At 40.9% G+C, this 26420-nt stretch overlaps 1 protein-coding gene across 2 annotated transcripts in view; it reads left to right on the top strand.

Moving 5' to 3' along the window:
• The window catches only part of CDH4 (cadherin 4), a 666817-nt gene that overhangs the window by 406620 nt on the left and 233777 nt on the right, over positions 1-26420 (top strand). Inside the window, exon 3 of one of the 2 annotated variants that reach the window (XM_043495751.1) lies at positions 22311-22411. In XM_043495751.1, the coding sequence (XP_043351686.1) occupies positions 22311-22411 (101 nt within the window). Of the gene's footprint in view, positions 1-22310; positions 22535-26420 lie in introns of both variants that reach the window. The other variant, XM_038370284.2, reaches the window with a different exon arrangement.

Genomic DNA, 26420 nt, shown 5'->3' with positions numbered 1-26420 from the left:
ACCATAAGTAGACATAGCCTAAGACAAGAGACAGCAGGTGGTTGCAAACAGAGAGATGGGGCAGTACAAGGAAACACTGAGACAGTATTGGTCAGCATGATGGGCAATGGCCTCAATAATATAAGAGACACATTCTGAGCTGCTCCACTGAAATATGAAGCATGTGTGTGACAATCAGGGTCCAGACACCACAAGGTGAGAACAGGGTCTGAACCCCAAAGAGTAAGAAATTGAATCAACTGGTTGTATCTGATGGGACTGCGTTTAAAACCATGCCAAGTAAGGTCTTTTTGTGAAGCTTGTAATGTTTTGAACTTTATAGTCACTAAGAGATAAGTATACGGACAATGGTTGTAAATCTGTGTATTTATGTATATAGAAAAGTATGTTCATGACCAGTACTACAATTTCAAATACACTTGACAACAGGGAGGGGCACCTCCCAGCTAGATGTTTACATGAAATTAACTTCAAGTACCCATCCATTGTCCAGCTAGGAAAAGACCATGGTGGACCATTCAAGTTAATGGGAAAACACTGAAAACTCCAAAGTGAAAACAAAATCCCGGTCCTGGAAAACTAAGAGCGGGAAATTTCCCCCACCATAAATCACCATAGTCTGAGGGAAAGAAAAAACCTGCAAACCCTACAAGAGAAGAGGTTTGAAGTGAGGGACAGCCAGAAACTGAGGGCCACCACCGAGGAGGAGCGCTGTCCGCAAAACACTGGATCCCCTCTATGACTGGGTATGCTGGGAAACTGTTCGGGGCAATAGGTAAAGACTGTTAGAAAAGGGAATTTCTCTAATATAGAAGTGTAAAGCCTGAGGTTGCGTATTTGTTTATTTTTTGTGTAAGTTGTATATGTTTGTGTTTCCTTATTAGTTCATCTTTGAATCTGTGATTTTTCTGTTAAGTAACCTTTTTTTTAAACTCTAAGCAGTACTCTGGTATACAAACTGTGCGGAGTGTGTCACAAAGTGAACTGATAACAGGGTAGGTTTCACTCCTGTGTGGGTGATAAACCAAAGGGGGAAAGACCGAGTGCTGGTAGTTAAGAACTTGGGGTAGAAGAATTTGGGGAGACTCAGGACTGGAAGGGCTGTTGGGGTCACGCTGCAAGGAATAACTAGGCTGATGGAAGCCAGGGTGGGACCTTCATGCTTGTAAGCTGGGAGCTGGCATCAAGGATCTGAGCACAGCATTAAGGCACCCCAAAGTTACAAGGCAGGGGGTAAAAGAATCCCTTACTGGTCTGTCAGCAGCACAATGTTACCTATTGCCCCTGAACAGTTTCCCAGCATGATGTGTTAGTGACCTTTTGATTTAAAATGATACTACACTGATGTCCTCTGAGTTAGGCTTTTTATCCCCCTTGGTTTCAATGCTCCACAGGTTGGAACTGAAGCACAGGGTCTAGATGAATCCTAACTACCAGTGGGTGAGTGTGGACCTTGGGAAATATTGTCTTTGCCAGTGCTCAGTTCTAATCCCATAAAAATAAGTGATACTGTTGAAAGTGTCCCCCTACTGACTACTAGAACGTCAATTTTTATACAGAAATTCTTCTACTGTTCTTTTCTGAGCTAGCTCCAGAGCCGACAGCATATGTTTTGTGCTGCAGTGAGGTAGATTGATTGATCCTAAATAGAAAAGCCTTTGGGGTCTACAGCTGATACTTTAGCTCTGGAAAAAAACTGAATAAAGCATGTTAATGTACAGCAAGAAGCCTGGTATAATTGGACCAATGGGGGGAGGGATAGCTCAGTGGTTTGAGCATTGGCCTGCTAAACCCAGGGTTGTGAGTTCAATCCTTGATGGGGGCCATTTAGGGATCTGAGCCAAAAATTGGGGATTGGTCCTGCTTTGAGCAGGGGTTTGGACTAGATGACCTTCTGAGGTCCCTTCCAACCCTGATAGTCTATGAACTCCTGGCTTACTGAAAATTAGTTAGAGGATGTCTGGCTGCTGCTACTGTGATTCATCTTTTCCATTATGTACTGTAATCATTCTCTCCAGGGGGCCTTTATTCCCTCCAATTCCAAAACCCAAATTGAAATATACATTTCCTTCATTAAAAACATTGATTTCAGTTTAATTGTCTTAGAATAAATGGAAAATGGCACAGGTGAGAATGAGAGGCAGGTGGGCAGCATCTGGGAATTGATTTTTGTTAATTATAAGGCTGGCTTGGTTTTGTTTGAGTGGGAATTAGATCTGAAACTATATCCACTGTTTTTTAAATGCACTCCCAGCTCTTCATTGATGTTGGCTAACTACAAGAACAACAGGATGGTTCAGTTTCCTTTCCAAATCCAAATTTCAATGTGATAAAGTGTGTTGTGCCTGTTCTTTGCATCTGGTCACAGTATTCCAGTGGGAACTGAAATCCTGTATAGGCAAGAGATGTCCAAAGTAGTTATAAAGCTAGAGAAGGTGTTGTAGGGATTTAGTCCGCTATGGAAATGCAGAGGCAAATTCTTCAGTGGGGCCTCTATCCAGCTCTCACAACTCCTTTATTTATATTTTAACACCTGTGCATAAGCAGGGGTTACAACTTGCATCCATAAAACCTATTAGAGGCATTGGTTTTTGTGGGTGCAAAATAAACTTTATCAGATGTAAAATTGCACACAGTGTTCTTAGACATTTTATACAGTATGCGTCCGTGTGTGCACCTGAAAAGTGAGTGCACAAATTTGTATGCTTAAAATGGAGGATGATCTTTGAAATTTTAAATCTAATTTTTTGTTATTCTCGAAAATCAGAAAAAAGTAACTTTTTTACCAGCCATGTCAAATGGAATAAGTTTTGCCTTTACTTGTTGCTTGTTTACTGTTTCAGTAGTGTAGCCCAGTGGTTCTCAACCTTTCCAGACTACTGTTCCCCTTTCAGCATGAAGCCCCTCAGCCCCCTATGGCTGTGGTTCACCATACCCAGCCAACCAGTGCTGCAGGGCTCCATGCCTGCAGACACTCCAGGTAAACAAAATGTCCTAACCCACCAGCGGCTTACCCTGACAGGCCGGGAGCCAAAGTTTGCTAACCCATTTATTGATGTCAATACTGCAGCCTTTTAAAGTTGCAAAGGCTTTGTTTAGTGGACTAGATTGGCTTGAAAGGAATACTAAAAGAGCAGTGCTGAGATCTGCATGACGTTTGACCCATGCATTTCACAAAGTGCTATGCCTTACAAACCAATCAGAAAAATACAATGAATGATAGTACTATAGCACTGGTGTCAGTCCGCTACTGTGTAATTTGATCTCTTCATGCATTTCTACCCATGGACCTCTTAAGTCTTGAGCCAATATGAAAATATAACGTGCAGAATCGATGGAATCTTTAATAAAATTGAAATCCCCACAGACATGCCAATCTACAGGGCTGCTTTGAAATAACAAAAAACAATAATAAGTTGACAGTGATAAAGCAGGTGACATTCTATATAAAGTCCTACAAAATCTATAACTACAATAATAATCTATTTTCATACTAGTATTTAAAATGAACAACGGTTAAATCAAAAGAAAAAGGTCTGCCTATCATGCAGCGTTCAAACTTAAAGTTGTTGAATATGCAGAAGCAAACAATAATTGCACCACTGCTCATGAATTCTCTATCAATGAGAGGCAAGTAAGAGAATGGCAAAAAAATAAAACAACATTAAAAGACATGCCAAGAAGCAAGAAAAAATGTCCAATGAGGTGCGCTTCATTTCCTGAGCTGAAGAAAGATCTCAATAATTGGGTTGTTGAATGTCGACAAAATGGGTACATTGTCACTAGAACTGGAATTCGTCTGCATGCTCTGCAAATGTCAAAAGATGACACATACAAGTCAGTAAAGCCATCAATGTTTGGCGCATCAGTGGGCTGCTGTACTTGCTTCATGAACAGTCACAGTCTCTGTCTTCGTCAGCTAACAAAGATAGCGCAAAAGCTGCTGAGAGATCTGAAAGAAAAAATTGAATCTTTGCAAAGGTTTATTATAAAATATTGAAAGGAATATGCATTTGAACTGTCACATATAAGAAATATGGACGAAACACCGATGACATTCGATCTCCCAAGCAACAAAACGGTAACCGGTGTTGGTGAAAAAACAGTTTTAATTAAAACCACTGGCCATGAAAAAATCCATTTTATGGTGAAATCCATTTTACGGTTTTATCGTGTTTGGCAAATGGATCAAAGCTCCCTCCTGTTGTTGTTTTTTAAAAGAAAAACCTTGCCTAAAAACATGAAATTTCCTGCTGGTGTCGTCATACGTGCACATGAAAAGGGATGGATGGATGGATGGATGGATGGATGAAAATGGGACTGCTGAATGGCTGGGAAAAATGTGGAATAAGAGACCAGGAGCACTTTTCAAGAAACCTGCTATGCTCATTTGGGACATGTTCAGGGCACACAAGAAGGATGAAGTGAAAAATGTGGCCAAAAATATGAAAACTACTTTAGCTGTAATACCTGGAGGCTTAACTTCAGTTCTACAGCCGCTTGATGTCTGCCTGAACAAACTCTTTAAAGACAGGCTATGCAAAATGTGATCTGAATGGATGTGCTCAGGCATGGTGAAGTTGACAAAAGGCGGGAATCTTATGAAGCCCGAAATCAATCTGGTCGCCCAGTATTAAGGACGCATGGGTGTCCAGTCCCTCAGAAATGATAGCAAAATCATGTAAGAAATGCTCTATCAGCAAGGCACTCGACGGGTCAGAAGATGATGCTATATTTAATGATGACACAACAGAGGCTGATGATGAGAGAGAATCTGAGTCTGAAGATGACACTGCCGACATCTACGATGACAATGCAGGTGCAGCTGTGACTGAAGCCGTGTTTAATGAACTGTTTGGTGAATTGGAGACTGATTCAGACTTTGAAGGATTTTAAGACTTTTTAAAGTCTCATATTGTTCTAAGTTACTTGTTTTAAATATCCATTTACTGGTTTTAAATATTGACTGTAATTTTGAAGATGAATACATATTTGTTCAGTTATTATAACAACTGGTTTTTTCATTAGATTACATTAAAATAATTCTCGCAAAACTTTTGAGTGTTTCTTGCAATGCCAGCTTTTAAAATATAACAGGCGTTGGAAAACTTTGGCTCCCGGCCCATCAGGGTAGGCCACTGGCAGGTCGGGACATTTTGTTTACTTGGAGTGTCTGCAGGCACAGAGCCCCTCAGCTCCCAGGGGCCGCGGTTTGCCATTCCCAGCCAACTTCGCACAGCTCCCATTGGCTGGGAATGGCAAACCACAGCCACTGAGAGCTGAGGGGTTCCGTGCCTGTGAAGCTCCAGGTAAACAAAATATCTTGACCCGTCGAGGCTTACCCTGACGGACCAGGAGCCAAAGCTTGCCCACCCCTGAAATATAGGGTTGGCTTATGAAAGGGTCATACAGTTTCTACTATTTTTACCTATCCAACTTGGGGGGTCAGCTTATAAACAAATGGGCTAATGAATGAGTATATACGGTACTTGCTTACAAAATCAGACATAAAAATACAAGAGTGTCACAGCACACTATTGCTGCTTACTTTGTCACTTTTCCAATATAATTATAAAATAAATTGACTGGAATATAAATATTGTACTTACATTTCACTGTGATACTTGAGCATATTTTTCACTTGTGAGCCTTGTCTGAAGCCCGACGCCCGGGGCTGAAGCATGTAACTTAGCTTTGCTGTGGGGCCTCAGCCAATTGTCTCTCTTGCCACCCACTAATACTGGCCCTGCACTTGCAACCCCCCTAAACCCATCCCACAACCCCCATCGGGGTTGTCACCCACAGGTTGAGAAACTCTGATCTAGATAAGTTGAGTAACCCCTAGAAGAGCCCTGTGTACCCTGAGGGGTATACATATCTCTGGTTGAGAAACACTGGTGGAGCCAATTGAGAAGTGGGTGAAATCACTTTAACCAAGTATGTTACAAATGTGATTCAATTTATGCTATTGTACATACTGTATATGTGGATTCATTATAACTGAAGACTACAAGAACATAAATAAGAGTGTGTTTAGTACAAGGTCATACACTGAAGTGTAAAGGAGGTTTAATATGACTCCAGACCAATGTTCCCTCTAATTTTTGACAGGCCGTGTGCGTAAAAAAATTTCTTCTGTGCAAATTTTTGTGCGCGTGGTGTTTCGCTGTGTGCACGGGGTTTAGGATCTGTGTGCGCACACACACACACGCACAGCTTAGAGGGAACAGTGCTCCAGACTGGCAAATATTTGTGACCATAAGCACAAAGATTGCATATAGTCTACTGGGACAGTATGTGTAATGTCCACAATTAACTGCCAAAATGAAGGCACAACAAGGTGCGTATTGCCATGTTTTGCAATTTGCTGTCTGACCATTTATATGTCAGGTAAGCATTACTCATTGTGACAGCTGCTAGTATGCAATATTTCAAGCATATATTGACATATGTGAAAGAGATTGTCAAGAGACAGAGAAAGAAAGATTGATCAAGGTGATTAGTTTAAAATTGCCCCAGGTTACAGTATTATTGACTCCCAAGGAGCAAAGAGAGGGAATTTCCTGCTTATCACACAAATGTTTTCTTCAAATCATACACTGGGATATGGGGGGGGTTATCACATTTTTTAAATCAGTAGACTATTTGTGGAAAGTTCTAGATTGACAGCCGGAGAGGATGATCCACAGAACAGGAGCAGCATGTAGACTGCAGCAGTGAAAGGGTCCCCAACCTGCCAAGGAATGTGTCTCAACAATGACTTTGGACTTGACTAGGTTACAGCTTATGTCAGTATAACTTATGTTGTTCAGGGGTGTAAATAAGCCACCCCCTGAGAGACGTAACTTACACTAACCTACGCGCCGGTGCCAACAGCACTATGTCGGCAGGAGAGCTTCTCCCACCGACATAGCTACCGCCTCCGGAGGAGGGATTTTATTGTGCCAAAGGGAGAGCTTTCTCCTGTCAGTGGAGAGCGTCTTCATCAGACATGCTTCAGCAGCACAGTAGACTAGCCCTTAGAATGACCATCCTTCGGATCAGAGGATAGATTGAACGGAATAACTAAATCCTTCGCTTCCCAGCTGTGGCTCCCACCACAGGACTGTGTGTGTGGAAGCACTTCTCCATTTGGAAATTGGCGTTTTTCATATAGGCCTCCCATAGATAGGGACAGCTTTTAGATACTGCTGGACCTACAAGTGAAAAGCATGAACCCATATTTTCTTCTAACAGATAACAAAAATATTTGACTTAAGATGCTCAGCTTTTTGATTTTGGGTGTGGTGGTAGGTTCATTTGGATGGGAAAATAGTGAGTTTTTCTAATAAGAGTCATACATTTCAAATAAATATACAGTTTCAGAAGGAGACCGATTATAAATATAACCTTCCATAAACTACACTTCTTCCCTACCCACTGATATTTCATTCGTGTTTTTTAAACTCAGACAGTTGTTCATCCAGACTCTCTCTTATGTGCACGCTCGCGCACACACACACACACATTATTTGTCATATCAAAATGTTTTCTTAAACTGCATGCTGTCAAACCTGATCACCAGGGATATGACCATTACACATACTTACCATCAACGTTGTTTGAATTGCTGCTTTTCCTTTTACCAGGAGACTTTGTTTTGCCCACAGTGCTATAAATATTAAATAAAGACATTCAGAGTTTATTAGTGCAATATTTTAATGGGGACATTCTTGAAAATGTAATGCATAAAATTAGTAACATCAGGTTGATACCTTGCAAAAAAAAAAAAAAAAAACAAAACAAAAAACCCCAACAAAACATTGTTTTTATCAGGTTTTAGTGCTACCATTTTTTTCTATTTATGCATGATTTGTCTTCTACAAAGCAAGGAGGGCTTTGAGTATTTTATTGTCTGTGTGAGAGAGAAATCCAGTTATGATATTAGATTATAGCATTAGACTCATTACAAACAATCCAGGGAGAAAGAGGTTTTTTTTACTTTGTTTTTACATTGCAGCTGCTGTAAATGGAATGGCATTGCTGAGTATTTGTATTTGTTTTAAAAACCTAATATTACCAGTCAGATCTCTGAATGCTATAAAGAAGACTGTCCCACCTGTATAGAGTACATTTTAGAGATAATAAAAATTGCATAGAGCTAAATGCATTCTCTCAGGCTAAAGAGAAACAGAATCTCATTCCAAAGTTCTCGTTTTCTCTTCAACCTGGCACCATTAGCTTTTGTAATTTACACCAAACAATCCCAGAAGGGGTCCATAAAACTAAACTTCTCGTATTTATCCACAAGATTTCTTAACAATAGGGTGGGTAAAACAACATATATTTGGTGCTTGTCCATTTCCCGTTTTTCCTAGGCTAAGTAAGGAATGTGTTTTTCAGGGAGAGGGATCAGTATGCCAAAATCTGCTTCCCTTGCTTTGTGGCATGCAGGAGGAAGTCACTTAACATGTTTTCAATCCAAACTTTCATCTCCTATGTTTGGTATAATCATAAAGGGGTTAATGAGGCCATTTGATCTACCAAGTTGAACAGGAAACTGGGTTTTGTTTATAGCTTTGCCATAGGCTCACAACTGGGCCTTGGGGAATTCACTTGACCTCAATTTGGTCATATTTTAAGATGGGTGTAATACTACTTAGTCATATAGGTACCATGCCATTGCATAAACACCAATAAAGGTCTGATCAAGCAACCTGGGAAAATTTTAGCCCAAAAATTTATTACACACTCATTGTTTTCAAACAAATAAAACTTTATAGTGAGACATACTCCAAATTTTTTAACACTATAATTAATGAACATTGCTAGATTGTAAGAACACGACCCATAAATACAAAATACTTAAGAATATTTGCTAGCTAGATTGCCTGATTCACTGAATGGTCTCACACCTTTTTTCAGAAGATTGATGCTGTCTAGGGCAATAAATTCCCCACCAATACCTAAAAGGTGTGATTAAAATTGTTATGTATGGTGACCTCTTTTCTGATTACGGAGTCTTAGTGTTCTTAGCTTCGTCTCCTCCAAGTGGCTTCTGTGATGACATAGTAATATGAAAAACAAAGGCTGTTAATGTATATCCTAAAGACCCAGTTCTGCCATCGTTCCTTGTACAAAGATTCATTGAAGTCAATAGGAGGTTTGAATGCAGATGCATTGTAGCATTGGGCCACATTGTAGCAAGAGGGCAAGTGATTTGCTAAAAAGCTCACAAAGAATGACTATGAAAAGAGACACCTTTACACTATAAATTGTCTGATGCACCTTGTACTGGGTAATAATGTGAGAGCACTCCATGCCAGTAAAACTAAACTGGCTTATATTGAAAGAACTTCAACTTCAGCTAGCATTCAAGCCTTGTGCAAACAGGCTGGCTTACGGGTCTCCAAATTTTTCCCTCCTTGAAACTGTGCTCCTCCCTACAAGATCCATGCAGATTGCCGTCTATGTAGTGTTAAATAAAGGCACCGTTTGTACAGAGGTGAACTTGCCAATTGTATCTTCTGGCTTCTAATCCCTGTCTTCTGAAAAGAAAAGGGGGCAAATACAATTAAATGGTTAATGGACTGTTCCATTGTCACTGTTGGAAAGTGGGGTGTTTGTGGGGCAGTTAATGGATCCAAGTTTGATTCCTAATGCAGAGTGTACTTTTGCATATTAGTGGAGGTAGGAGAATTTGTAAGATGACTCTTTCAAGTCCAGGAGAAAGGAGACTGCTTTACATTATCATTTTTCAGCCTTTTGGCTAAAACCAAGGGAACTGTTTACATTGATAAAATGTTTCAGAGTAGCAGCCGTGTTAGTCTGTATTCGCAAAAAGAAAAGGAGTACCGGTGGCACCTTAGAGACTAACAAATTTATTAGAGCATAAGCTTTCGTGAGCTACAGCTCACTTCATCGGATGCATTTGGTGGAAAAAACAGAGGAGAGATTTATATATACACACACACACAGAGAACATGAAACAATGGATTTATCATACACACTGTAAGGAGAGTGATCACTTAAGATAAGCCATCACCAGCAGCAGGGGGGGGAAGGAGGAAAACCTTTCATGGTGACAAGCAAGGTAGGCTAATTCCAGCAGTTAACAAGAATATCAGAGGAACAGTGGGGGGTGGGGTGGGAGGGAGAAATACCATGGGGAAATAGTTTTCCTTTGTGTAATGACTCATCCATTCCCAGTCTCTATTCAAGCCTAAGTTAATTGTATCCAGTTTGCAAATTAATTCCAATTCAGCAGTCTCTCCTTGGAGTCTGTTTTTGAAGCTTTTTTGTTGAAGGATAGCCACTCTTAGGTCTGTGATCGAGTGACCAGAGAGATTGAAGTGTTCTCCAACTGGTTTTTGAATGTTATAATTCTTTACGTCTGATTTATGTCCATTCATTCTTTTACGTAGAGACTGTCCAGTTTGGCCAATGTACATGGCAGAGGGGCATTGCTGGCACATGATGGCATATATCACATTGGTAGATGCGCAGGTGAACGAGCCTCTGATAGTGTGGCTGATGTGATTAGGCCCTATGATGGTATCCCCTGAATAGATATGTGGACAGAGTTGGCAACGGGCTTTGTTGCAAGGATAGGTTCCTGGGTTAGTGGTTCTGTTGTGTGCTTGCTGGTGAGTATTTGCTTCAGATTGGGGGGCTGTCTGTAAGCAAGGACTGGTCTGTCTCCCAAGATCTGTGAGAGTGATGGGTCGTCCTTCAGGATAGGTTGTAGATCCTTGATGATGCGTTGGAGAGGTTTTAGTTGGGGGCTGAAGGTGATGGCTAGTGGCGTTCTGTTGTTTTCTTTGTTGGGCCTGTCCTGTAGTAGGTGACTTCTGGGTACTCTTCTGGCTCTGTCAATCTGTTTCTTCACTTCAGCAGGTGGGTATTGTAGTTGTAGGAATGCATGATAGAGATCTTGTAGGTGTTTGTCTCTGTCTGAGGGGTTGGAGCAAATGAGGTTATATCGTAGCGCTTGGCTGTAGACAATGGATCGAGTGGTATGATCTGGATGAAAGCTAGAGGCATGTAGGTAGGAATAGCGGTCAGTAGGTTTCCGATATAGGGTGGTGTTTATGTGACCATCGCTTATTAGCACCGTAGTGTCCAGGAAGTGGATCTCTTGTGTGGACTGGTCCAGGCTGAGGTTGATGGTGGGATGGAAATTGTTGAAATCATGGTGGAATTCCTCAAGAGCTTCTTTTCCATGGGTCCAGATGATGAAGATGTCATCAATGTAGCGCAAGTAGAGTAGGGGCATTAGGGGACGAGAGCTGAGGAAGCGTTGTTCTAAGTCAGCCATAAAAATGTTGGCATACTGTGGGGCCATGCGGGTACCCATCGCAGTGCCGCTGATTTGAAGGTATACATTGTCACCAAATGTGAAATAGTTATGGGTCAGGACAAAGTCACAAAGTTCAGCCACCAGGTTAGCCGTGACAGTATCGGGGGTACTGTTCCTGACGGCTTGTAGTCCATCTTTGTGTGGAATGTTGGTGTAGAGGCTTCTACATCCATAGTGGCTAGGATGGTGTTTTTAGGAAGATCACCAATGGACTGTAGTTTCCTCAGGAAATCGGTGGTGTCTCGAAGATAGCTGGGAGTGCTGGTAACGAAGGGCCTGAGGAGGGAGTCTACATAGCCAGACAATCCTGCTGTCAGGGTGCCAATGCCTGAGATGATGGGGCGTCCAGGATTTCCAGGTTTATGGATCTTGGGTAGCAGATAGAATACCCCAGGTCGGGGCTCCAGGGGTGTGTCTGTGCGGATTTGTTCTTGTGCTTTTTCAGGGAGTTTCTTGAGCAAATGCTGTAGTTTCTTTTGGTAACTCTCAGTGGGATCAGAGGGTAATGGCTTGTAGAAAGTGGTGTTGGAGAGCTGCCTAGTAGCCTCTTGTTCATACTCCGACCTATTCATGATGACGACAGCACCTCCTTTGTCAGCCTTTTTGATTATGATGTCAGAGTTGTTTCTGAGGCTGTGGATGGCATTGTGTTCTGCATGGCTGAGGTTATGGGGTAAGCGATGCTGCTTTTCCACAATTTCAGCTCGTGCACGTTGGCGGAAGCAGTCTATGTAGAAATCCAGGCTGCTGTTTCGACCTTCAGGAGGAGTCCACCCAGAATCCTTCTTTTTGTAGTGTTGGCAGGAAGGTCTCTGTGGGTTAATATGTTGGTCAGAGGTGTGTTGGAAATATTCCTTGAATCTGAGACGTCGAAAATAGGATTCTAGGTCACCACAGAACTGTATCATGTTCGTGGGGGTGGAGGGGCAAAAGGAGAGGCCCCGAGATAGGACAGATTCTTCTGCTGGGCTAAGAGTATAGTTGGCTAGATTAACAATATTGCTGGGTGGGTTACGGGAACCATTGTTGTGGCCCCTTGTGGCATATAGTAGTTTAGATAGCTTAGTGTCCTTTTTCTTTTGTAGAGAAGCAAAGTGTGTTTTGTAAATGGTTTGTCTAGTTTTTGTAAAGTCCAGCCACGAGGAAGTTTGTGTGGAAGGTTGGTTCTTTATGAGAGTATCCAGTTTTGAGAGCTCATTCTTAACCTTTCCCTGTTTGCTGTAGAGGATGTTGATCAGGTGGTTCCGCAGTTTCTTTGAGAGTGTGTGGCACAAGCTGTCAGCATAGTCTGTGTGGTATGTAGATTGTAATGGATTTTTTACCTTCAGTCCTTTCAGTATGATGTCCATCTGTTTGCATTTGGAGAGGAAGATGATGTCTGTGTATCTGTGCGAGTTTTTTCATGAAGTTGACAGATTTCCACTCTATACGGCTAAATTCAGTGCCTTGCATAATCACAGGTTTCAGAGTAGCAGCCGTGTTAGTCTGTATTCGCAAAAAGAAAAGGAGTACTTGTGGCACCTTAGAGACTAACAAATTTATTAGAGCATAAGCTTTCGTGAGCTACAGCTCACTTCATCGGATGCATTTGGTGGAAAAAGCAGAGGAGAGATTTATATACACACACACACAGAGAACATGAAACAATGGGTTTATCATACACACTGTAAGGAGAGTGATCACTTAAGATAAGCCATCACCAGCAGCAGGGGGGGGAAAGGAGGAAAACCTTTCATGGTGACAAGCAAGGTAGGCTAATTCCAGCAGTTAACAAGAATATCAGAGGAACAGTGGGGGGGGGGAGGGAGAAATACCATGGGGAAATAGTTTTACTTTGTGTAATGACTCATCCATTCCCAGTCTCTATTCAAGCCTAAGTTAATTGTATCCAGTTTGCAAATTAATTCCAATTCAGCAGTCTCTCGTTGGAGTCTGTTTTTGAAGCTTTTTTGTTGAAGTATAGCCACTCTTAGGTCTGTGATCGAGTGACCAGAGAGATTGAAGTGTTCTCCAACTGGTTTTTGAATGTTATAATTCTTGACGTCTGATTTGTGTCCATTCATTCTTTTACGTAGAGACTGTCCAGTTTGGCCAATGTACATGGCAGAGGGGCATTGCTGGCACATGATGGCATATATCACATTGGTAGATGCGCAGGTGAACGAGCCTCTGATAGTGTGGCTGATGTGATTAGGCCCCCATGGTATTTCTCCCTCCCACCCCACCCCCCACTGTTCCTCTGATATTCTTGTTAACTGCTGGAATTAGCCTACCTTGCTTGTCACCATGAAAGGTTTTCCTCCTTTTCCCCCCCCTGCTGTGGGTGATGGCTTATCTTAAGTGATCACTCTCCTTACAGTGTGTATGATAAACCCATTGTTTCATGTTCTCTGTGTGTGTGTGTATATATAAATCTCTCCTCTGTTTTTTCCACCAAATGCATCCGATGAAGTGAGCTGTAGCTCACGAAAGCTTATGCTCTAATAAATTTGTTAGTCTCTAAGGTGCCACCGGTACTCCTTTTCTTTTTATTGATAAAATGGTTGCCTTTACGGGGCAGTATGATGGAAAATAGTGCTCCCTGGGGGACAATGCCCTGAACTGCAGGATGCTGTCATGCCATGATCCAACTCCTGGCAAAGAAGCAGAGTTATTCCTGGACATGTGGTACTGTCTGGCTTATCAAAAAGTGGCTGTTGTTAATTAAATAGGATTAAATAAGAAAAAATGTATCCTGTTCTGAACTCAGAAGGATAAGTCTTAAAGCTAATTTTTTGGTGAATAGTGTCCATGGTCAAATTAAATGCAAGCAGACCTTTCCCCATAAAACTAATTCTGAGGCATTTTGGTGACCAACAAGTTCAATGTGTAGACAGAAAATCTTGCATATTCAGTGTGTGATCATTTGAGACTGTCCTGTTAGCCTAACAAGCTAAATAATAATAAAAGGACAATTCATAAACGTGTTGCATTTTTACACCATTTCCTGTTGGAAGGAAGATACAACTTTTTTCTTCCTTTGATGCCAGGAAGTCTGTTGCAAACTGCTGCAACTTCTCTGCCTGGCATTCAGTACCTATTTTGCCATTTCAGATTTGTCATACTGCCTCCTTTTATAGAGCAAGCAATTAAAAATGATGAGGGTAAAGGGTTAAACCTAAAAGCCTGCTAATGAGGATGCCTTACTGGTTTTCTTTTCATCCAGCATTTGATGGTGTTTTCAACATAAGCTTTCGATAAGCATCACTGAACATTTATCCACAGTATATTAAAAAAAAAAATTTCCATCCTGTAAAAATGATAGATGTGGGGCTCTGCTGTTTATCTAAAATCCTAATTACTGATGCCACTGCATTTGAATGTTAAATTCATGCAGTGTTCCTTAGACTTCAAACTGGTCAAAGAAAGATAGATTCAAGTCAACAGAGATCGGAGCTTGGTAAACATAGCCAGTGATTTTTTGTTTGGGTTTTTTTAATACAAGATTTGCATCAACTGCAAATGACATAAATGTAGAGCTACTTACGGAAAAAAGATCAATGTTATTGGGCATCATGTAAATTTTAAAGTTTAATTCTGTATCAATTAAAGCAAAATGGGGAGGGAGGAATTTAAAAAGATGGATTGGCGTCACATTTATTACAATAGAGTAATGTGCTTTTTTCCCCCCAAGATAAATGCTGTAGAAATTCTGTAAAAGCACGCTCTTTGTGCAGCGAGGATTGTGTGTATTTGTAATGATAATAGGGTTTCAGAGTAGAGAGCTGGCAATTCTGCTATACCACATGGAAGCATATTTGCATTTTTGTGTACTAGTATGTACAGTGTGACTGGTGCTACAGTGTGACTGGAGCACCTATGGTGAAGGACACTTAAGCATTTCCATTGTAGTCTCCAGCTTTCAGCCACTGAGACCTTGTGAAACATTTCCCCCTGACTCCCTGAAACTTCCTACAAACAAGATCTTCTCCTTCTGCTGTAAACTCTGCGAAAATTGGGCATGGGGAGGAAATACCCAAAAGGATCTACTCCCGGAGATTCCCCCACAGCATTTTATTGGTGGCTGAAGGTTGCTGTCCTGCAGAAAAATGATATCCACCCACAAACTACGTAAATCCTAGGGAACTGTATGGATTCTGTGGAACCCTGCTGCATTCATTTGTGAGTAGCGTGAACTTTAAATGGAGCAGTGCATTGTAGCATTCACTGCCCATCTCCTAAAGTGCATCCTGAATGAGGCAGTGTCCCATAGGAGCATCATGTAAAGTGCATGTGATAAGGTGCATGCTGTATTTTTTATTTGAAATATAATATTATTTCATACAGTATATACAGATGTCCTGATTCAGGAAAGCATTCAAACCAGTGCTTAACTTTAATGGAGTGTAATTTGTAAAATTTTAATATATATATAAAAACAAGGAGTCCTTGTGGCACAAAATACACAAAATGCATTGTTAAAGTCCCTAAAACTACGCAAAAATTCTGAGACATTCTTATACATCCCTCATGCAAGTTCAACTCCTCAGCGACCATAAAACATTAATACCTTACTTTCAATCTTAATGAGTCTGTGTGATGGGCTTTTCCATTAAAGACATTTGGATTTAATTGTTGTGAGATAAATTTTCAAAGTGCCTCTACCTGGATTTAGTTGCACAACTCTCATTAAAGTTTGACTTGTCTGGCTGAATCCCTCTACACCCCTTTGAAAAGGTATCTGAGAGTCCACAGCAGAGATTATACAGCAATTGTGATCTAAATAGCGGATAAAACAATCCAATAGAGGATTTTTTCCCAGAAATGTTGTTTGTGTTTTCCATAATTTACTGAAGCAGTTTTTGTAAGGTACAATTGTGACATGCCCCAAGGTACAATCTGGACTGTGGAATTGCTGTGCCCCTTAACTATCTTGCTCAGAGTACCCCTCTCACTGCTCTGCTAGTGGCAAGCAGCCCCCTCAGGTTTTGCTCTCACACAGCCATTCGTATATGAAGGCACACCCAAAGTTATATGCAGGCTCTCTCAGACACTCTCAAACTGTATACAGGGAGACACCTGCAAATTCCCCCCAACGCCAGCCTTGCACCCCAGAAATGTGCATCTTACATTGCTCAAGACCCCCTTGATTAGAATAAGCTCGTTAATTAGTTTGTTGTACCATCAAAGGGTACAAATATGCACTCGCATTTGTAACCTGAGTAGATTCCCCAAACATCAATCAAAAGCACACTGGCTTAGATAAAACATTTAAAATAAGTTTATTAACTACAGAAATGTAGATTTTAAGCAATTATAAGTGGTATAAGCATGTAAGCCTACAGCAATCTGTGCTAACTGGAAAGCTTTTCCAGTTTGGACCACTCCCCCCAATTCAAATGTTTTTGTCTTCCAAATGATCTTGTTGCCTTCAGTATAGGTGAGGGGGGAGAGGTGAAGTGGTGATGTCACTGTCACTTATTCATATTCTCCTCCTGGCATTTAGGAATATCCCCCGCTGGGGTGCAGACACTCAGTCTGTGACATATGTGAGATTCGTAGCATCTCTCAGGTGAATTGCAAATCTTTTGCCAACACCTTTTGTCTATGTGAGGCTTGACGTGCGGTTTTTGTTCACTATCGTTTGTTACCTCTCAGGGGTTGATCTATGTGCATTCCTCAGACTCAATATATTTCGGTAACAAACATAGAGCAAAATTTCATAACTTCAAATACAAAGATGATACACACATTTTAGCAGGATAGTGGTGATCAACAGATTATAACTTATCCAATGATACCTCACAAGGCATACTTTGCACAAGATTCAGGGCTTAAATTCACCAGAGTGGACCTCCAGGATATATTTTCAAACCTGTGGGAGGCACCTGCCTTTGGGGCTTCATCCCCTGTGGCCCGCACCACAGGAGCTGAAGTCCTGAGCCCTGGCACCTCCCCTTCCCCCCATGGGGCTAAAGCCTGGAGCTCCGAATTGAGGGGAGGGAAGGGAGTCTCCGGGAAAAAATCATTGAGAATTTAAGCCTTGACAAGATTTATCATAATTTTGTAAAAGTGGTGACCATAATAGTGTAGATTGTCACAACAATCATCATGTGTCATCAGATTTAGGGCATAAATACATTGGTATGTATCGGAGGGCATGATGCATAGGTGAGCCATGAAAGGGCTACCAAAAGCGTTCATGTACTGAGTCAGTCAGGGCCTGATCCTGAAAGGGGCTGAGCAGCTTACCCCCTCATTGAAGTCAGTGTTCTTGGCATCTCTCAGATCAATCCTAGATCAACACTTTAGGGCATATGTAAGTAGTCATAAGAGAGGTCCAAATAGGCCAGATGGTGACCCTCTGACATTGGTAAACAGGTACCCCCATAGGCCCAATAGAGTCAGTAACTGCTCACCAGTCTGAGTGAAGGATTCACAATATAGTCCTCACAATAAGCTAACTGCACCCTAGTGTCTCTCCTTTGAAGCTAATAAACTGACACTAAGGATGAACTTGGCCTAATATACTTAGTTATGACTGAAGCTGCCTTGCTGGACTGAGGTCCATATACTCTCCTTGAAGTCTTCTGTCTTTTTGACCATCTAAGATCTCAGTTGGCGAGGACTTCCTTGTTTTTAATAAATCTCTGTGTATTTGTCTACCTGTTGTATCTGAGAGGAACAAAGTGGAGCAGAGAGGTTGCTTATTTAAAAAATTAGTCTTAATTTCTCTCAGGATTCTCTCTGTCTAGTCGAGTTTGTTTTAAACTAATGGAAGCAATTAGTGAATCACAGAGGGACTTTGTCTAAGAGGTAGCCATTTTCAGATAATGGAGCATAAAAGTCGGCACAGTGACATATGACACTAGAGCAGCATATTGGAACAGTGCACTGTATCTTAAACAGATGTTTAAGTATTTTGAATATTGAATCAATATGTACGTATAGGAAGGGGTTTTTCACATTGTACATTGTTTTTTTTAATTTAAATGAAATCAAACTAAGTGTTGAATTGTTTATAAAAGGCAGCCACTATAGTTTGCTTAATTCTTTTTCTTATATATCAATTTTATCACTGTGCCTGTTTGTGTTTTAGAGTTTACAGTTCCATTACATAAGTCAGGGGCTAATAATGCTCCCAGATTTTGTTTGCACAGTACATAAAGTGCTGGGTGGGAGCGGTATGAAAATAAATAAATGGCAATAAAACAGCTATAGTACACTCCGGGCTTGCCTACATAAACATTTAGGCCATGTCTACACTACTGCTTATGTCAGCAAAACTTATGTCGCTCAGGGATGTGAAAAAACACACCCATGAGCGACATAAGTTCCGCCAGCATAAACGGTAGTGTGCACAACGCTGTCGGTGGGAGAGCTTCTTCCGCCAACATAGCTACTGCCACTCGTTTTGATGGTTTAATAATGTTGATGGGAGAGCTCTCTCCCATCAGCGTAGAGCAGCTACATGAGAGATCTTACAGCGACGGAGCTGCATTGCTTCAGCTGTGCTGCTGTAAACTCTCTAGTGTAGACATAGCCTTAGTTTGCAGCAAATTGGGGTACAAATCTACACCATACTAGCCTGCCACTCACTAACTGCCCATGTGGACCCAGCTGTGCACTAATAGTGCTTTGAAACAGAAGTAGATTAAAGTGCACTAAGGAACTGTTAGTGCACGTCCACAGGGTCTACACAGACACTTAGTGAGGGGTACATTCACACCCCAGTGTGTTGCAAACTAAATATATAGACAAGCCCTGAGTGTGTTCTTTCATATTTACCATGGCTTAGAGTTGGGGGAAGATTGTCAAAAGCTCCTAATGGATTTAGGACCAGGAGTCCCATTGAAAGTCAGTCTCCAAATCCCATAGTGGCATTGAAATCTCCCCCTAAAATGCTAAATACTTAATGGTTTTCTGGTAATAACATAGCTTGGGTTGTGAGCGATGCCATGCAAACCTTACATGTTCATACTTATTCAGACTTTAGTGTATTCCTCATTATGAGCCTAGTCTAAAGCCGGTGGACGGACTCTTCTTGATTTCAGTGGGTTTGGCTCAGTCTCTATATATCTATGCAAAAAGAAAAGGAGGACTTGTGGCACCTTAGAGACTAACAAATTTATTAGAGCATAAGCTTTCGTGAGCTACAGCTCACTTCATCGGCTGCTCCTTTTCTTTTTGCGGATACAGACTGACACGGCTGCTATTCTGAAACATGTCTATGCAGTAACTCAAAGCGATCCCAGGATTTTAACAAGAAGTAATGGGCCTGAATTAGAATTCTCACTCCAAAAAGCCACAGATGTTGAGAACGTTGTGGTTCAGTTCCACATCAGAACTTGGGGGCTGGAGGCAACCTCCAATTTTTGTTGACATCACATAAAGCCTAATTCTTAGTCATTCCTCATCCCTTACCCCAGCAAAACTCCTGTTTGTCTCAACAGAAGTTTTGCCTTAGTAAGAACTGAGCTTCAAGCTACTGCACATCCTCCATTTTCTATGACATCCGTGGCTGGACCCGAGACGACCAAAACCTTCACAGAGCTGGGGCCGCAGAAAATCCCTGTATTTGGTTCCTGTGTTAGTGTCCCTCAATGTCTGTTTGATGCAGATTGTGAACTCTTAAACTCCCTTTCCAAACCTCTGTAGAGAGCTGTTCAAAATTACGTACCCATAATAACCAAAATAAAGATGATAATAATGCGATACTCTATTTCTTAGACAAACCAAGTAATTATTTTTGTTTGAACTTCTAGCAATACAGAAGGTGGCCATTCCTATTATGTAAAAAATATTTAGTGTCATGGGGGAGGGAGGCACAGATAACTGGGGAGAGGTTTAAACTGAAATATTCCAGATGAGACCGGCGTAAAAGTTATGTATTGCAAACCAAGCAGCAATGAAATGTGAAGTCACAGAATAACACACTTTATAAAACAAAACAGTGAGGAGCTTTTTCCCCCCTGAGTTTTGGAATAAACAGTAATTAAATCATTTAAAAGGTGACAGTGAAATTGCTTAAAAACAAAATCCTCCCACTATAATTGCTTTGATACCCACATTTTTTTAAATACTAGGTAACTTTATCCAGTGTTTTTATCAGCAAAATGTGACACTTGCTGTTGGTGCCTCATAATTTATGGCAGCATTAGCTGACAGTTCCAACAGCATATAGATTTTAAAATGTACTAAAATGGTTTAAATAAATATAGAATCTGGAAAGCCTTTGTAAGCAGCACAGTTATGAAATGATCTCGATGCTAAACTCATTTAGAGATGCACTTTGCATAATGCAGCAGAAGGATGGTCCAGTGGTTGGGGTGCTAGTCTAGGACTCAGGAGACCTAGATTCAGTTCATTGCTCCATCACAGGCTTTCTGTGTGACCTTGGACAAATCACTTAGGGCTTGTCTACACAGGGACACGCAGGAAAATTGATGTGAATTAACGAAAATCTGAATTTAAAGTGGATTAGTTAAAGCCCCTGTTTGAATGCTCTTGTTCAGAATTAGAGTCCTCAATTTGGTTTAGTTTAATTCACTTCCAAAATGAATTAAGCTTTCATGAATTAAAGCCAATTTAATTCTGAATGAGAGTATCCACACAGGGGTTTAATGCCGCTGAGCTGATCCACTTTAAATTCGTACCTTTAGTTAATTTGGATTAATTTTCCTGAGCGTCCCTGCCTAGACAAAACCCTAAGGGTAGTCTACACAGCAAGGAAAAACCTGCAGCTGGCCCATGCCAGCTGACTCACCAAGACCCTCCCAAAAGGGACCTAGAGCCCAGGCTCCAGCCTGAGCCCGGAAGTCTATGCAACAACGAAACAGCCTGAGTCCCAGGAGCATGGGTTTTCTTTGCTATGACGACATATCGTAAGTGTCTCTCTGTCTTTCTTCCCTGTGTAAAAAGGGGTTGTAATAGCACTGTCTACCTCTTGGGAGGTATTGGGAGGACAGATACATAAAAGATTGTGAGGTGCTCGCATACGACAGTGATGGGAGCCATATAAGTACCTAAGACAGATAGCTGTATATCCATTCGCAATGACTTGAAATGTTTTCGCTGCTGTAATATGTTTCTTTTGATAGAGGTGTATTTTTTTTTTCTGGTGGCTTGTTGGAGCAGTCAAAAATATTTTGCTTTGCCGGTTCAAATCTTATCTAATCCGTCAATTTGTGTTGCTTAATTAATATGGGGTGATTTGTTTTGTTTTTAACCTAACATTTGTGATATTCAGCTTGGCATGCATAAAAAGTGCTTCTCAATCACATCTTTAAATTAATTCTACTTAAAAATACACAAAGATTTATAAGAGAACTTTAATCTGATTTGAGAGAGAGAGAGAGAGAGAGAGAGAGAGAGACTGTACATTGCAGTTTGTAGGTTGTTTCAGAGTTCCAACTCTTTCACTTGACTGTAGTATGCCAAACAGTCAGATCAGCGAGAGATTACAGTTCTCTCTGTGTATCCGACTCCAGCAGAGGGATATATTTAAAATTTTTCTTTGTGTAAAAAATATGTTTTTATTATTCTGATAATGGAATTGTTACAGGTGTTTAAAATTTAGTTAAGCATCTATACATATCTGTCTCACAGATAAATTGTTGAAGGGTTGGGCAGAAAAAATACATCTTGTCTAAAGATGACTCACAGTGGGGTAATAGACTCTAGTTGAATTTAAAAGATAACAGTGACAAGGGAGAAATCCACTTGTAGAAATGGGGAACAGCTGTGTTTTAGATCGAATGAAACTGTATCAAATACTTTAAAAATGGCCCACAGCTTCTTCCCTGGGGATAGAGATAAAGCACAACAGCGTTCCTGAAAGGGCAAAGAAACAGTTAAATCATTTCCTTGATGGTGGTGTGAGAGAGAGAGAGCGCGAGCATGCGTCTGAAAATTAAATGTCTGAAACTTGTGTTCGATGGCTTTTTTTTTTTATCTGATGTGCATGTTCTTTGTCTCTTGCCTCCTATTCTAGTGAAATTTAGTGGCTGTCCCGGGAAGAATGGAATTCGGTACGAAACCAACAACTTGGACTTCAAAGTGTGGACAGATGGGACCATATATGCCACCCACCAGGTGCAAATCCCCTTGAAACAGACAATGTTTATGGTAACTGCGTGGGACCACCAGACCCTAGAGAGATGGGAAACAATGGTCAGATTACTTGTTGGGGAGAAATCACAGCACAGTGGACACAAGGTAAAGGCCTTTAAGGCTGTCTTTCCTTGATTAAAATTGCCTCTTGTGATGTTTCATAGAATCACAGAAATGTAGAGCTGGAAGGGACCTCAAGAGGTCATCTAGGCCATCTCCATGTACTCCATCTATTTCCCATTACGTTTACTAGTTCTTAAAGAAGTTGCACATAATATAAATGTGAACTACATGTATTGTACAACTGTATTTAAAGGGCAGGTTTTCAAGTGCCACAAGCTATGGCCACCATTTTGTGAACAATTCTTTAGCAGTATATTCTCCTGCTGACACGTGTGCTTTCACTTAGTGTTACTAGAGAGGAGAATAAACTCCTCAGTTCATACTTTTATAGTCTTAAGTGATCAGCTGGTTCTGATCTATATAGTGAAGCTTTTTAGTCTATAGAATTTTTCCTACTAGAATTTCTTTGCTGTTTACAGTTAATATTGTCCCTCCACTTGAAATACAACCTTCAAATGAATGAATAGCAATAAGACCCCGTGCCCGGCTGCCTTCCAGAATTTAATTGCAGCCTTTTCTCAAAACACCCAGGGTCACATTTTGCTCTGTAGCAGTGATGTAAATCTGGACTAACACCACTGACTCTGTTTCCACTGGTGCAGCTGAGAGGGGAATTTGACCCAGGAAGTTTTCTACAGTGATTTTATAAAAATAAATTTCTTCCAATGAACAATCTGTCCGTCTCTAAAGCCCCATGGAAATGCAGCATGTACCCACAGTGAGGATCAAGAGAGGAGATTTTAGCTTGTTTTCTTCCAAGACAACAAGGGCTGGAGCATTGTTTCTGCTCATTAACAATACTCTCTAGTGCCCTCAGTGGCCAAAAGGGCAACCAGGCACATCATGGCACCGTTGTGGCAGGCATTCAATCTGCTGAGCATTAACATCGCTCCTCCCTGGAGTTAAATAACCCAGACCACTTCCAAAGCCTTAGAAAAGCCACCAATACGTACTTAAGGGAAATTTCATGAGACATCGCATCTCAGGTGTATTCGTTGTTATATATTTAACATCATTGATATGCATGGTGACTAAAAAAGAAAGAACAGTCCCTGCCCTGCAGTCTGAGGGCTACGTCATGCAATTTAGGCTACTTCTACACTATAAGTGAGGGTGATTCCCCTGGCTAGTGTGAGTATAAATAGCAGTGTAGCCGCAGCCGCAGGCGCAGAGGCATGGCTGAGCCGTATTGAGTATTGAAAACTACCAGTTTCATGCATGGCCTCCACTGCCATTACCAGTGCTACCGCAGTGACGCTGCTATTTATGCCTGCGCTAACTCAATGAGAGCTAGCGCGAGTAAGTGTACGTGAGCAAGGGACTCACAATCCTAGCTTGTAGTGTAGATGACAATGGTACAGAGGCACCCCACCACAGGGGCAGCCCAGAGAGGCCACAATCCTTCTCCGTGCTTTATGAGAGTGCCTCTGACTCCCCAAGTACACCTAGTCCTCCCTGGGCGGTCACGGTCCTGCTTCCTTCCCATCCTTTTTGGGACAGTTTTTTCACCTGCTGGGAGACATGGTGGAAAGCATTTAGATGGAGTTGTTTTCTGTAGCCACCCAGTGTTTTCACTCCAGAACTTTCACGAGGCTTTGAGCCATGTACATATACCACCTCCTCCATCTTGTGTAGCATTGCTCTGTCTTGTACAAGACATAACTACGCCCTGTACGTTATATCAGCTATATCTGCCACTTAATAACAAAAGAATCCAGCTGGGCAAAGTTTTTCAGAGAAAAATGCAGATACACCTCAATGTTCCATGAATTTGTGTTGGTTTCACTGAATTGTTTCAGTTAAAAAATAATAATAAAAATAATGCTAAGAGATCAAACTTTCATTTTGACATTTTTCCAGATGACACCTTTTAAATGTTTTGGTTCAAAATGACTATTTCTTTCAAAAATGTCCTTTTAATTTTATTTTAGAAAATCCAAATGAAAATATATAAAACTCTTGAAATCAAAGCAAAATATTTCATTTTGGAGTTGCACAAATTTTGTTTTACTTTTTGATAAGCTAAAAATTTTGGAAAATTTCATTTTGTGTTTGAGCTTAAAAGCGATAATAAAAAATGCAGAGTTGCTAGTGAATTGAAGAAAAAAACTATTCATCACAAAGCTGTGCAAAAGAGAGCCCATTTCTCTCTAACAGTGATTAAATATTGGGGAACAAAGTAATGCAGCTTCTATACTACAGTTTCTTCTCACTCTGGGAAAACCCAGAGAATGCACATGCTTTAGTAAAATATCTGACTGGAAATTCCTCTAATGTTAATATAAACTGAACTGTGGTTCAAGATAGAATGAACCACAGCTTTTTAAAATTCATATCATTCCTTTCTAAAAGCCTTATTAGTGTATAGTTTGATGCTGAAAAATTGTGGAATACAAGACTAATGACAAGGTCACAGACAGTTTTATTGTGCCACATCTCAGGCATCTGACTTGTATTTTATTTAAACCCTTATGCTTTTTGCAAGCAAAATAAGACTTGTTTACCAAAGAAAGGAACAACATCATGAGATTATTTTCAAAGATAACAATGTGGTGCTAAAAACCAATATCCAGTTTCAGGCCACGACCCTAATATACAGCATTTCATGGTTGTTACGGGAAAAGATTTGAAATGTATTGTTATAAGGTATAATACGACTCAATCAAAAATGCTTTTACAAAACCTGTTTTAGGGACTTTTCCGATTCACCTGCAAGACTTCAAATAAATATATATAATGTTTCTTGAGAACAACAAGCCATTATGTGTGATCTGTGTTGCAGTGTAGACCAGTGTTTCTCAACCTCTTTGATACCAGGGACCAACTTGCTACCTTGAGAAACACTGGGGTAGACAATGAAAATAATCCATTTTACTTTGTAAATCTGTGAGTGATTTTGTGTAAGTGATCTGTAGCTCCTGGATACTTAAAAATTGCTGGTGTTAAGTATCTTATGCTGTCAGAGTTTGCTCACATTTATCCCTCACACGGACCTCCCTTTGGGGCTAATTAGCACTGACCTGTAATTCCTCATGCTCCTTGGGGATTGACCAGCTGTGGCTAATTCTTGCAGAGGTATGCTGGGCAAAAGAGAAGTGTCATATTCCTCTGCTTCTCCACCCCCACCCACTAGCATATTCATTGAAGGGGGAAACAAAATTTGGTTCAGAATGATCAATGAATTAAAATTCCATAAGGAAATTATTGGCCTACTTGGAGTGGGCACCATTCAAAAGTTAGCTTGTCCTAATGGTTACTTCAGTGGAACCCTTACAGAGAGGAAGGTTGATCTAGTCGTTAGGGCACTAGCCTGGTACTGAGGAGACATATGATCAGATTCCTGCTCTGCCATGCTCTCTCTAGGTGTGGGCTCTTGGGCAAGTCACTTTGTCTCTTAGTACCTCAGCTCCCTATCTTAAAATTGAGATAATAAGATGGCCCTACCTCTCTATAGTGTTGTCAGGATGCGTTCAGTGAATTCAGAAGGGCTCTGTGCTGCTCTTCACTGTATTTTCCACTGCATGCACCCGATGCAGTGGGCTGTAGCTCAGGAAAAGCTTATGCGCCAATAAATGTGTTAGTCTCTAAGGTGCCACAAGTCTTCCTGTTCTTTTTGCGGATACATACTAACACGGCTGCTACTCTGAAACCAGAGATTTTGTTGTTATCCATGTATCTCAGTAACAGCTGCATGGTTACTCTTGGTGAAAACTGATGTTTTTAAAGCTGAGCCATGGTTATGCTATGGCTCTGTTTCCTCTCTTTTGTTTTACACCCTGAACATTTGCTAATTATTTTGGAGATAACATAACCTCATTCTTGAAGGATCGATAAAGAATTCTACATAAACATGAGGTAGCAGCTATTT

This window comes from Dermochelys coriacea, chromosome 13, assembly GCF_009764565.3.
Source record: "Dermochelys coriacea isolate rDerCor1 chromosome 13, rDerCor1.pri.v4, whole genome shotgun sequence".
NCBI lineage: Eukaryota > Metazoa > Chordata > Testudines > Dermochelyidae > Dermochelys > Dermochelys coriacea.
This window is presented reverse-complemented; position numbering and strand designations above follow the sequence as displayed.